At 43.3% G+C, this 13,639-nt stretch overlaps 1 protein-coding gene across 1 annotated transcript in view; it reads right to left on the bottom strand.

Annotated features, from left to right (window-relative positions):
- Positions 1-2,474: 2,474 nt before the first annotated feature.
- Positions 2,475-13,639, bottom strand: part of macf1a (microtubule actin crosslinking factor 1a) — a 257,947-nt gene continuing 246,782 nt past the window's right edge. Inside the window, exons 97-101 of the mRNA XM_034704646.1 lie at positions 13,039-13,101; positions 10,185-10,402; positions 7,000-7,122; positions 5,909-6,014; positions 2,475-4,772 (exon numbers count right to left, since the gene is read on the bottom strand). Of these exons, the coding sequence (XP_034560537.1) occupies positions 4,525-4,772; positions 5,909-6,014; positions 7,000-7,122; positions 10,185-10,402; positions 13,039-13,101 (758 nt within the window). The 3' untranslated portion in view covers positions 2,475-4,524. The remainder of the gene's footprint in view (positions 4,773-5,908; positions 6,015-6,999; positions 7,123-10,184; positions 10,403-13,038; positions 13,102-13,639) is intronic.

The following is a 13,639-nucleotide window of genomic DNA, read 5'->3' as shown; positions in this document are numbered from 1 at the left end:
TTCAAAGAGGGATAGATGAGAATAAGAGACAGAGGGAGAGGTGATAGTGATGAGACGAGTAGAAGCTGTTGCCGCTGGAGTCCAGCACATCCGTATCAGCTGGAGTCTGGAACGTCCACAGCAGCAGGATGCCTACGGCAGCTCAGAGGAATCTACGAGACAAGGGAGCTCAGGGACCCCAATAAGGTCTATGGTTAGTAACTTTGAGTGGGACATCTGTGCCAGCTAACTCTCATTATTTACCCACTCTCATGACCAGCCTGAGACAGACACTAATGTTTCTTTTTTTCTGTTTTGTTATATTTTTGGGCTTTTTGCCTTTATTTGACAGGACAGCTGAAGTGAGACAGGAAATGTGGGGAGTAGAGAGAGGGGGAAGACCAGCGACCTCTGCGACGAGGACTATAGCCTTTGTATGTGGGGCGCTTAGACCGCTAGGCCCCGACACTAATGTTTCTCCCACAGTGTCAACAGGCAGAGGGGAAATGTGCCAGACTCTTTCACAGGTATGATTTCATATGACGTGTGATCGAGTTGTCCCAGGCATCGCTTTTGCCATTCAGAATAATTATCTAATAATTATTATAAACTTTACAGGGTTTTGACCAATCAGAGAAGAGTATTTAATTCAGCTAAGTATAAGCCAACTTCAATACATTGTGTCATTCTATAAGATATTTAGATAATCACTCATCTGATAAATATTCTTGTCACTAATCAATCAGTATTTAAAGAAAAATGCTCCTTACAGGATGAGCCTAAGTGGTGAATGTGGCTCCAGTGACAAATCAGATTGCAGCGTGATAAATGACTTCCAGTTTGTGAAGGAGAGTGTTGGAAGCAGACCTGTAGGCCATGTCACTTTCCAATGTACATAAAAAAAAAAAAGTTTAAACATGAATTTTCATAAAAAACGAGTGAGTTATCCTCATTGAACCATGATCTGTTAGAATTAAAGAACACCAATGCACTAAATATTGATTTAAATGGTTAGTAATGGAGTAATAATGAGATTTAAAAAAATGTTTATTGGGATTTTTTGGGGTTCTGACACTTTTGAATCATTAAAAGTGTCAGAACCCTTTACAAATGTGTGTTCCCCCGTGTTTGGACAGAGTTCAGTAAGAGAGCGTTCAGTTTTGCTGCTCCTACTGCTTGGAATAAACTCCAGAAGGACTTGAATCTGTCAGATCTTATCTCACCGGACACCTTTAGATCCATCTTAAATGAAAGACAGACCCCAGAACAGTGCCTGTGTTTTTAAATGCTGTTTTGTAATCACAAATTGCACTTGAGAATAAGTTGCACTTTTAAACTATTGTTTGCTTCTACATACTGTCTGTATATATGTTCCATGTTGTTGAGTTGTGCTATTTATTTTGACGGTGCTGCTGACCTCTTGGCCAGGTCGCCCTTGTAAATGAGGTCTTGATACAGTTTATTGTTAGAATATTCAATGACCAACACGACAGCACTAAAAGACAGATGGGAGAGGGACCTGGGGATTAATATATCAGATGAACAATGGAGCCAGATCAATGAGCAAACACAGAGAAGTTGCATTAACACCAGGTATAGGCTCTGCAACTACAATTTTATACACAGGGCATATTTTACACCTGAGAGACTGGCTCATATTAAAACTGGTGTATCCCCTCTCTGCCTTCGATGTAAACTGGAAATTGGTACGCTAATACATACAGTGTGGTCCTGCAATAAGTTAAGACAGTGGTGGCTGGGAATTGAGAATATTCTTGAGAAAGTATTGTCGCAGAATATTTCCTTGTCACCTGTGATAGTAATGCTAGGGGACTTGACCGACTTAAAGCTCCCCTCCCAAAGCTTAAAGGGTTTTGTGAGCCTAGCCATTACAGCTGCCAAGAAATGTATTACATCTAAGTGGAATCATGTAGACCCTCCAAACACTATTCAATGGATTAATGAGGTCAATTCATGTGCTCCTTTGGAGAAAATAACCTATTCCATCAGAGGTAGCCCACAGCTGTTTCACAAGACCTGGGACCCCTGGATGGCCTATCTAGAGTCCGGTCAATACAATATTTAACTTATTGGTACTCGTACTTCCTCTGTGTTCAAATGTCAGCCACCTGTAGATGTGTGAGTAAGGTGTAAGGGGAAGATATGTATGTGTATGTTACATTGAAGATTGTGGGTGCAACTCTCCTTGTCATGGCATGGTTTTGTTCTTTGTTTTTGTTTTGTTGTTGTACTCTATGGTGTTTTGTAAACTGTTTGTCCGAATAAGAATGAAGAAAAATGAATAAACAGAATTTCCCCCCCCAAAAAAATGAGGTCTTGATCTCAATGGGACTTATCTGGTTAAATAAAGGTTAAAGAAAGAAAGAACAAATATACCCCGGGTCAAGTTGACCCAGGAACATTATTGTTGTTCCAAAGAAACAAACATAACAGGAGGGTTATGCAAAAGCAACAAATCAAAGACAAGAGACAGATTTACTGCAAGCATATTTTAATACAAAAACAGAACAAAAAATTGTTTATAATTTTAGTTTTTTGTTTTACACAATTGACTCCTAGTAACACTCCTCGCTCCCTCCATGTTCTCATCATCACACTGAGAGTAGCACAGCATCAAAAGGCGGAGGACGAATTCCCCTCCCCTCAGAGAGACAATAAATAAATAAAAATCACCTTAAGATGTCTTCTGTCTTACTGTAATTTCATTAGTTTCTCCATAAACTTCATCTCTTACACAGAGAGATAACACACAGACGACTCGGCCCCATCAACGACGGGGCATTTGAAAAGAAAAAAAAAAGCCTAGAAGAAGAAGAGACATCTGGGAGGGACATGAGGGAGGAAAAAACCCGCTCTCATTGGTCCACTCTGTCCTGGTCTCCTGTCATTCATATTTGTAGTTCTCTCTACACATGAAGGGCAAACCCCTTTGGTCATGGTCTGGGAATTGTAGTCATTAGCAAAAGAGAAAAATGAAGAAACAAGGCTGTCGCTAGAATCAGCGACCTAGTGAGTGATGTTACATGAAGCAGAAACAAACTGTACACACAAATAATGTCAGAGAGCGGAGCAGACATTTCCTTGGTACAAAAAGAGTCACAATGTCTTTAACCATACAACTAAATCACTCTCGGCTGATGGTGATATGAAATGAAACTGAAAAATAAATAGATTTTCCTTTCAAGCTAGTTAACAAAAGTACAACTGGATTATAAATTAACCAGAAACAACGAGAAGAGAAAACAAAAAGGACATTCGCAAATTAAAATTTTTGCATACAGTGACTCAAGTCAATGACCTCTTTTGTTTCCTGTAACATGGACACACGTCGTACACTCCCCTCGTTGTGTGTGTGAGAGTGTGTGTCTGTGTAGACACTAAGGTGGAACTGCAGAGGAAGAGACAATTAGTGCATGCTGGTTGTTGAACATCAGGTTAGGTTTACACATGTCGTTTATTGTCAGTAATGTGCTGTTAGTTGTGGGTGTCACCGTAAAAATAGTCCTTTCCATTGTCGGTTTGTGATTTTTTGTGTGTTGGATTGTAACATGTGACAAAACCACACCGCCCTTTACTGAAATGCACACACACACTCACACACACACACACACACAAGGCTGATCTTAACGTTCCTGCGGTCGGGAGGAGTCTGCTCTGCGGTGTTTGAGTGTGTGAGAGTTTGTCCTCAGCTGCAGCAGCACCGTCACCACCACCGATCCTCCGTGTCTGAGGTCAGCCGGTATGTGTGTGTTTAGGTTGCACAGCGATTTTCCCGCCTCCCAAGCCATCCAAACGTGGTTTCTGCCTCCAAAGATCTGCTGAGGTGACGCTTTCTCTCGCCAACCAGTCCAGACGGAAGCGACATGGCAGTCGTTGCATATTTTCTTTTAGACTCTTCCTTGAGGCATCTGGCCCACCAGCCAGAATTATTCTCTCATTTCTTCTCCTCTTTTTTCCTGAATGTCATTTGAGCTTTTTTTAAGTTCTCGTACTTGTGGTGGTGGCGGTGAGTCCGACTCCCTAACCCGCCTCTGTGTTCAAACGTGTTTTTGTGTCAGTGGTAGAAAGAAGTTTAAAGACTTTCTCTGTTGCTCTGTGTGATCAGGACAGAAGAGATTAACACAAAGTAAGGCAGCATCACGTCAAGTCAGTCTGTGTTTTTGGTTCCACGCTGGTGGGGAACTTTCGAAGACGAAGCAGGAGACTGGAAGGCAAACTGGGGTCACTTCTTAAAGGGGAAGAGTCACTTTTTGACCCCTCAGACTCTGGCCTGGGACTATCAGACCAGAACTTAACTCCTGTGGTGAGTGTTTTCAGTCTGTGTAAGAAACAGAGGAAAGAGTGAGAAGGAGATTCACTCATCGTACCGTCTCCTTCTTTCCGCTGTCAGTCAGTCTGCTGTTGTCAGTCATAGTGCACATTTCTACACCAGCCCTGTGGATGGACGAGCTGGTGTGACAGAAGGTACCGCTCTCTCTTGAAAGGAGCAGTAAAGGTGTGTCTCCTGTTTCTTTGTGGCTGATCTTATTTCTTAGAAGACCCCGGGGTCTTTGGGCTGGGGGCCTTTTTGGAGATGGTGGGAATCTTGGAGGGTTTGGCCCCACCGCCGGGGCGTCGTGGGGTGTCTGAGGCATCCGAGCAGACGGAGCGTGCGTCCTGTAGCTCAGACGCATCTGAGGCATCGCTGCCACGCCGGCTGCTGGCTCTGCTGCCCGCCCGGCTGCCGGCTCGGCTGGTTGGACCACTGGCTGTGGACCCCCCTCGCTTTGGATCTATCAGGAAGAATTGATGCAAAGTGTGTCATTGATTTGAAAGAGGTGAATCAAACTTAGATTGTTAAGATACTGTAAGAAAGGTAAGTCATGCTTTCAGCAGAGCTTTGTGGAATTTGACACCCCTAAAATTTGATTAGATTATTTTTCTTGATCGTATAGTTGTTATATTTTTGGCTTTTTTTCCTTTATTTGATAGGAAAGCTGAGGAGAGACAGGAAATGTGGGGAGTAGAGAGTGGGGGAAGACATGCAGGAGATGGTTGACCGGCCGGGATTCGAACTGGTGACCCCTGTGACGAGGACTGTAGCCTCTGTATGTGGGGCGCTTAGACCGCTAGGCCACCAGCGCCCCTGATCGTACAGTTTAATCTTACTGGCTTCTGTGAACACTGACATTTTATTAGATTTTAAAATTGTCACGTGCTTCAGTAGAAAGAAAGAAAGGTACTTTATTGATCCCCAGGGGGGAAATTCAATTTTTTCACTCATGCTATTTTTGGACATGCTACACATACAGTTTTTTTTTTTGGTATATACATACAAATGTACAAATGCAGTGAACATGCTTAGGGAGAGATGTCAGAGTGAGGATACTGCCATCAACCAGCGCACCCAGAGCAGTTGGGGGTTCGGTGCCTTGCTCAAGGGCACCTCGGCAGTGCCCAGGCAAGTGAACCAGCACCTCTCCAGCCACCAGTCCACTTGCCAAACTTCGTCCATACTGGGACTCGAATCGGCGACCCTTCGGTTCCCAAGCCAAGTCCCTATGGACCGAGCTACTGCCGCCCCCAACCCTAAGGTTCAACTCTAAATAAAAACTTCACACACTGACAAAAAATGTTTAACATACGTGTTCTAGCGCCTCAAAAAGGTGCATATTTGTAGTTTCATAAAACACTGGACAACACTTGAGTAGTTACCATGAATGTTTACAAGTGTTTATACTTTAACTTTTCATTTTGCACTTTTCATTTTGCACCACCATCAGGTTAGAAATTGAATGTGTTCAAAATATGGTACACAACAAAAAAATCCACAACATGGCCGTCAGCTCCAGATGTGAGGGATGATGAGTGCGAAGCTAGTCTTTGTATTCAGTCTACATCTGATGAAGAATAACTCTTTATGACTCACCTGTTCTGGATGGTTTGCTGGTGTGTGTTCCTCCGTTTTCTCCGGTCAGTGACCCTCGACTCGAGTGGAAGGTCGGCCTCTTTAGTTTGGATCCCGACGCTCCCCCCTGCAGGAGAACACAGGGAACGTCAGCTGAGGGTAACTGACTCGTCTTAATGAGACATGAGTATCTTTAACTCTACACAGTCATCTTATTACTAAACGACTAGCAGTACATTACACACACAGGGACAAAAACGGACCTACGAACAGAGATCTAATGATGAATGATAACTAAACACACGTTGTGAATATCACTCTGTAACTGAGAGGTTTTCTAAAACTACACAGAGATGAAAACAGTCTACCTCTTATGACTGCTTTATCATTAATGAGAAATCTCTCAGTGATGAAATGATAATTCATCTTTCATCTGATGAGCCGACTTTAAATAAACACATTATGAACGAAAACACAAGTGGCAAATTTAATCAGATTATTTTTCTGTTCAGCTCACATTACTTTGAATGTTTTTAGAATACCGTTAATGATTAGACTGTGGGATAATACATATATTTTTTATAAAGGTTTGTTTATTTAATTTAAATATAATGTAAATAAAAATAAATACATCAATAAAGTATAAAAAATAATAGAAATTTGATACATTTTCTATTTCGTTCAAATCATCAGAGAATATTTTACAGAAACAGAAAAAAATTCAAACTGACTTCGACTTCTTAAATGCTGAAACTGCATTTAAGATTTCTAACAGAAGACGTTCTTACATTAAAACATGTATTTATGAATCATTAATCATCATTAATACATGTTTCAGGTGTCAGCTCCACCACATCATTATCATCTTTATTTAAAGGTATGAAAATGTTTCAACCTTTAAATGATGACGTCTTTAAAGCACACAAGAAAACCTCTGAAACTGAGAGCAGCTGGAGTCAAGATGTATCTGTGTGTGTGTGTGTGTGTGTGTGTTGGTGTGTGACCACTGGGAGTGTGCGTTAGTGCTTTAGCGGGGCGGGGCTTTGGGGGGGTGGGACAGGGACAGGTGGTTGGGTGAGAGTTGGGTGGGGTGGGTGGGGTGCGTGTGTTACCTCGTGCCCAGGAGTGTTGTGGCTGTAACCGAGATCAGGGCAGCAGTGGCACTTGGTTGGCGTCGGAGTTTTACTGTGAGCCAGCCAGGGCTTGGCATAGTCGCGCGAGTGAGTAAGGGAGGACTGAAGGGAGGAAGGGAAGGGAGCAAGGAAGGATTGAATGAAGGAAGGAAGGAAGGGTGGAGGAGGAGGAGAGCGAAGCAGCAAAAGAGAGAAGCAAATAAAGTAGGGTAGGAAGTTATGGGGGGAGAGGGAAGGGGTGGATGGACAGCGAGGAGTGCAGCGCAGTGTATTTTTGTGTCAGAGCAGATTTTTTTTTGAATTAACAGAGAACCCGACAATGCAGGAGGGACCATTTGAAGCCAGGTTAGCGGGGGTTTGAAGAGCAGGGGCGAGGAGGGGGGGAAAGAGGCCAAAAGATGAAAGACAAAACAAAGAAACAAGAACAAAAATAAAATTTCACGGTTAAGGATGTGGTGATTTTTGACAACAAACAACAACAACAGGAAGATGACAACAACTAAACAATGTTAAATATAAACCATAGAAAACATACAAACATTCATGCACACTTCTTTAGTTCTCACACATCCACTTCACTTAATAATCAGAGACAAACAGGGCAGACGGATAAACAACATCACTGACATCAGATGAGGACTACGACACTAAAGACTACATGAGGCTGGTTTACTGAGAACGATGAGGTGACAGTGGCTGTTTTCAAAACCGCCTACTATACTAGCAGTACGTACTGATTTGGCCAGAATTCAGTATGTAGTATGTGAACAAGAGCAAAATCTGCAGTATGACAAAACTCCCCGGATGTCTACTGATTCGGGAAAATTTCTCGGTATGCATCGGACAAGTCTGCGGCTGTTTCCGAAACGGCCTGCTACATACTACTTACTAATGTAGTAGGCAGTAGGTATTGCCTACTACATACTGCGTTTGAATTTAGTCTGTAGTATGACTGTTCTGTCCGATCTGTCATGCAGCATGCTGAGCCAGACTTTGCTGGATTTCCGGTTTCGGAAAGCGGAAGTAAACAATGGCGAAGCCGATAAATAAAATGCTTATTTAGCATCCATTTATGATTTTAAAAGTTAGGAAGTGGTTTATATGTAATTTGATAACTTTCACAGCACCCAAAAACGGATTTCCTCCCGTCAAAAAATGAGGAAAAAGAAAAAGCAGAACGAGTGCTGTGCATTATGGGAAACAGTACGCGAGGAAGACTGGTCCGATGCATACTGAGATATTTTCCCGTATCAGTAGACATCCGGGGAGTTTTGGCATACTGCAGATTTTGCTCTTGTTCACATACTACTTACTACATACTGAATTTTGGACATATCAGTACGTACTGCTAGTATAGTAGGCGATTTCGGAAACAGCCTGTCTCTCGTACTGTTTCCCATAATGCACAGCGCTCGTTCTGCCTTTTCTTTTTTCTTCTTTTTTGACTGGAGGAAATCCATTTTTGGGTACTGTGAAAATGATTAAATTACATATGAACCACTTCTTAACTTTTTAAATCACAAGTGATGCTAAAGAAGCAGTTTCGCTATCGGCTTTGCCATTGTTGTTTACTTCCGCTTCTCAAAACCGGAAATCCAGTGACGTACTGCAACACAGATCCAACAGAACAGTCATACTACAGACTAAATTCAAACGCAGTCTGTAGTAGGCTGTAGGGATGGGTACGATTACTCGAGTACTCGCCGTTGACCCCATTATTCGAATAGCATTTTGTTACTCGCGCACCTTGCAAGATAACTTGAAATCCTACAGCGTTACATGTGTGACCATGTGCTTTTTGTTTTCGCCTAACTGAATATACTACGTATGAAAATAATTATCGGGATATAAACGTTTGACTTCTCCGGCCATGGCTTCAGCTTTAGAACACACCGAGCCAGATTTCAGCAAAAACAACTGTTTCACAGCAGCTACGGCAACACTTTAGGAACATATCATTCAACCGAAGGTGAAAACACAACAAACACAGAACCGTCTGCGACACTTGAGACATGTCAGCTAAAAAAAGATATGTCTGGAAGTACTTCGAAAAAACAATGAAGTTAATGTGCAGTGCAAGATTTGCGGTGTTAAACTTACATACCATAGAAACAATAGTTTGATGTTTAACCACATGCGCTTAAAGCACAAGGAGAAAACAGCGGAGACGGATAACAGGCAGTCTCGCATCACGTCTTTTGCTCGCCCTGTTAGCACACGTCGTTGTGATGAAACCAGAGCGGAGAAGATGAGCCTGATAATAACCAAAATGGTAACTGGAGATATGCTCCCATTAAGTTTTGTGGGAGGAGAGGAAAAGATGTATGAAGAAAAGGCAGCAGAACTTACTACAAGTCTGGTCTGGTGGGTCCGTGTCCGACAGACTTTTATTTATTTATTTTTGTTTATGGTTAAAAAAAATAAATTATTGCGAGTACTTGAGTAATCATTCATTAGGAAATTTGAGTAATTGATTCCAAGGATTACTGTAAATTCCCATCCCTAGGCTGTACCTACTGCCTACTACATTAGTAAGTAGTATGTAGCAGGCTGTTTCGAAAACAGCCACAGTGAGCCAAAGACAAGAGGACCTGAGCAGGTTTTTGTTTGTTCTTTTGTACTTTTACTTTTGCTGTAACATCTGGGAGGTTCGTACTTGAAGAGGTATGAGTAAACGAGTAACCTGATGCTAAACTCTGGCACCGACAGCTTTCACCGTCTTTCTCTAAATGTGGTGCTGCTTCTGATCTTGGCCAGGACACGTTTTTTTAATGCCAGGAAAAGCTTTCCTGGTTTAATAAACTTTGAATTAATAACAAAAGATGGACTCTAACAGATAAAACAACAAGTATACACGAGACATAACAGAACAAACTTCATGATAAAACAGATGTAACAGATAGAAATGCAACTGAAGAAAAACTAAAGGAGGGATTGAAGTGATATTTATTCTAGATCTAAAACAATTGGTTTGAATTATAATCAAGCTGAATTTTGTTCCTCAGATCTTTATTAAATAGTAAAGTTAATGTAGTGTCATGATTTAGTTTATAAGTGGACGTAATTAGGAAAGTAAATGTTTCAAATAAACCGTAAATAACTGGAAAATAAGTCCCCGTCTAAACTCTAAATCCAGGCTATTACAGCCTGATCTCAGCTCTTACCCTGGACGATGCAGAGGCTGTGGGTGTAGCAGGTGCTGACGGAGCGGATGGGAGCGAGGCGCCACTGTGGGAGGCCGAGGATGAGGAGCGAGTGGGCGAGGCATTGCGGGAGCCCGGTTTGGAGCGCCGACCTCTGGAGCGGAACGCAGCCAGACCCTGAGACGCTCCCTCAGGAAGGATGAACTTCTCCCTCAGCTCCAGGTTGGTTCGACCGCGAGCTGCAGAGAAACAGAGAGAAAGGGGAACGGATGATTTGAGTTTTTTTGTTGTCGTCTGCGCACAGTTTTCCTCCAGCAGGGGGGCGGCAGAGGCAGCGAGCAGAGTGAGGGAGAGAGTCGGTGCTTCCTTGGCTGCAAAATTCAGAGTCCGTGCGAGTTTTCTTTTGAGAGTGCATGTGAGCAGAGCGGGTGTTTGCAGGGGAGGGGTTCAGGGGTGGGGGGAGGGGGTCAGGAAGCTGTAAGTGCACTTTGGTTGAGTTGTTTTTTAAGGGGAGAGGTGCATGAGGTGCACGTTTGGTTTGAGTGCAAAAGTAAGAAAAAATCTACTTGATACGCAACGAAAGTCAACATGTTTTGGAGACACATCTTCATCGCTGCAGACAAATTTATCTACAAACTCATCCACATGGTGTGTGATTTAAAGCCAAAGAGCTGCCAGCAGAGTGCCGATAATAACCCAAAAGAAATACTCAACATTTTGGGAGACCTGCTAAGAATTTAAAGATCCCTGACAATAACTTAAAGTCCAGGTTCAGGGTTCTGTCTGTTTACAATCAAACTAATAACTTAAATACAACACAGCTATGAGTACGGATGCTCAGTCTCAACAGGAGCTGTAGTTAGTAATGCTCATTAAACTCTCAAGCAAAAAGAGAAGTGATGGAGGCCGTGATATCTCCAAAAACTGTGAAAGGACTTCTTTAAGCCAGCATCTGGACCACTGGAGGAACATAAAGGACTACATGAGCAAGACCAGCTCTCTGTGTAGATACAGGAGCGATAGTTAGTATTTATTTCTGCACAGAGTCACATGGGATCGCTCAGACTTCATGAACTCACTTCGCCTCTTTGTAAAACTGATCTCCCAAAATGCAGAGCTGTTCCTTTAGAAGCTGGCGTGTGTCTCCAGTTGTGTGAAAAGTGCTGTTTCACTGAGTGACGTGCTTTCATTGCGTATCTGCTTTAAGAAACATCTGAGGGGTTGTGGGACCAAAAGCACAGCCTCTCTTCTCTCCGGGTTCAATAAGCTCTCTCAGTGAATTCCTTTTCACTTCTCGCTGAGGAGGAGCGTCTCAGCCCGGCCGTGTACACACAGCGGCGTGTGTATAAATATATGTCGGGGTCATGCCTGGTTTATGCTTAGCAGGAGAGAACCCAGAGACTCAGGGTTTCTCCCGTCTTCAAAAGACACTCAGCGGCATTCTTAGACAGAAAGTAGTGCAGCAGCCTCAGCAGACAACAACAAGCCTGGAGAAGCCAGCCGCAGAAAGAGAGGGGCGAGAGAGAGAAGAAAGGAAGAGAGAGAGAGAAAAAGGAGAGAAGAAACAAATATACAGAAAGAAAAGAGACAAGATGGAAACAGAACTGAGGAGGAAACATTAAGAAGTCAAATAAAAAGAGAAGAAGAAGGAGAAGAAGGAGGAGGAGAAGTGGGCTGCAGCTCGCCTCACAGCCTTCGTCCGCAGCAACCGGACAGCAAGGCCAGTCAATTAAATGGGTGCACCCTGCAATTACGTCCCCCCTCAATGCCAGCCAGCCAGGTGCACCCTGTAATTGTGTCTCCCACCAACCAGCCATCACATTTAAAGGAGCCGCGTTGAAAGCTAGCATTATTAGAAACCCAGGCTGGCCACGCCCAGGTCTTACACACTCACCGTCTCTTTACGTTTAAGTTACACTGATTTAATTCAAACACAACAATTTTCCTGAAGTTATATCCTCATTTAGCCTTTCCTGCTGAGCATCTTCACCCTCCTGTCTTTAAACTAGCTCACCTGTGGAAAAATCCGCCATCTTGGATTGATAATTTAGACTCTAGTGCTTTAAAAGTAGAATAAGTTTAAATACTGAGACCAGGGGTTGGCCAAATCCTGCTTTGTTGTGAGTGAGGGAAGCATGACGCAAACATGTGGCACACTGACATCCATCACAGCAGTTAGAACTTCTCCACACACACACACACACACACACACACATATATCTGTATTAAGACACACAGAAAAGAGCTGTGGTTAAAGATGGAGACTGACAGCTGGACGCACGGATGGATGGATGAATGGATGAATGAATAGGAGGATGTGGAGTGAAAAAGATGGAGTGACAGAGGAGCAGAGAGAGGAAGTGTAGATACCTCGGCAGCAGAAATAGCCAGGAGTGACTGTCACTAAGAGACACAAGAGACAATGTGAAATAACAGCATGCTCGTGGTGGAATGAAGAGAGTCTCACACACACACAAAGATATCACAGTTTACACACACACTCATGAACACACACAGGTACTGCTTTTAGAGCCAATAATGACTCTATAATCCTCAACACACACATTGTTAACACACACACACACAGCAGACAAATCAGGGTCTGGACTTTCAGAGACCCCAACACGTGTTTAGAATAACAGCAGGTCAGGACATTAGGGCTACAGCCGGGGTCAGGGGTCAAGGGTCAGGAGAGAGGAGGAGGAGGAGAACAGTGGGGACACATAACGTTAGTCAGGTGTTCACAGTCAGCAAGGCACAGCAACAAGACCAAACCAACCAAAAGAATCTGGAAGAAAGAGTCCAGGAAGAGGAGGAAAAGAAACAGACGGAGCGGAGGAAAAGACAGGCAGTTAGGAGAGAGGAGAAGTCCAACCTATACGAGATGAGATGGAGCTACTGGAATCGGAGCGGAGAATCTTAAGTCCAGGATGTTGCACTGGGGAAAGAGAAGAAAGGAGGGAGGGAAGAAGAGAGAGAGGGGGGGAGAAAGAGGGAGAGAACTGAGGATCATGCATCATGCAATACTACTGTTTAATTTAAAAGAGTGAAAGAAAATTAAACAGAGACAGAGTATGTGGAAAGACAGAATCTGCCGGAAATAAAAATGTGGTGATAGGATGATGAGCTCCTGGAGGACTGACAGAGGGAACAGAGAGAGGTTAGAGAGGGGAGATGAAAGAGGAACCAGGACCAGACAGTACGCAGGGGGAAACATCGGTGAGGGAGGTGACGCGAGGCAGCGCTTCACTGCGTCACCTGCTGACAGACACTTTGACAAACTAGAGTCGGGTTCCTCCGTGTGTTTCCTTGATCTCTCTGTGCCGGGTGTGATGGTACAGCTGTGAAGGAACCCTTGGAGGAGTGCTTTCTTTTATGGATAAGAGTCTGAGAGTGCGTTTGTGTCAGCGCTGAAGTTAAACTGATACAAAAACACTCTCAACTGATTTCTGTCTTCCAAAATGTTACAAAATCTA

This window comes from Notolabrus celidotus, chromosome 16 (genome assembly GCF_009762535.1).
Source record: "Notolabrus celidotus isolate fNotCel1 chromosome 16, fNotCel1.pri, whole genome shotgun sequence".
Taxonomy (NCBI): domain Eukaryota; kingdom Metazoa; phylum Chordata; class Actinopteri; order Labriformes; family Labridae; genus Notolabrus; species Notolabrus celidotus.
The sequence above is the reverse complement of the archived record's forward strand: the minus strand, read 5'-3'. Positions and strand labels throughout refer to the sequence as shown.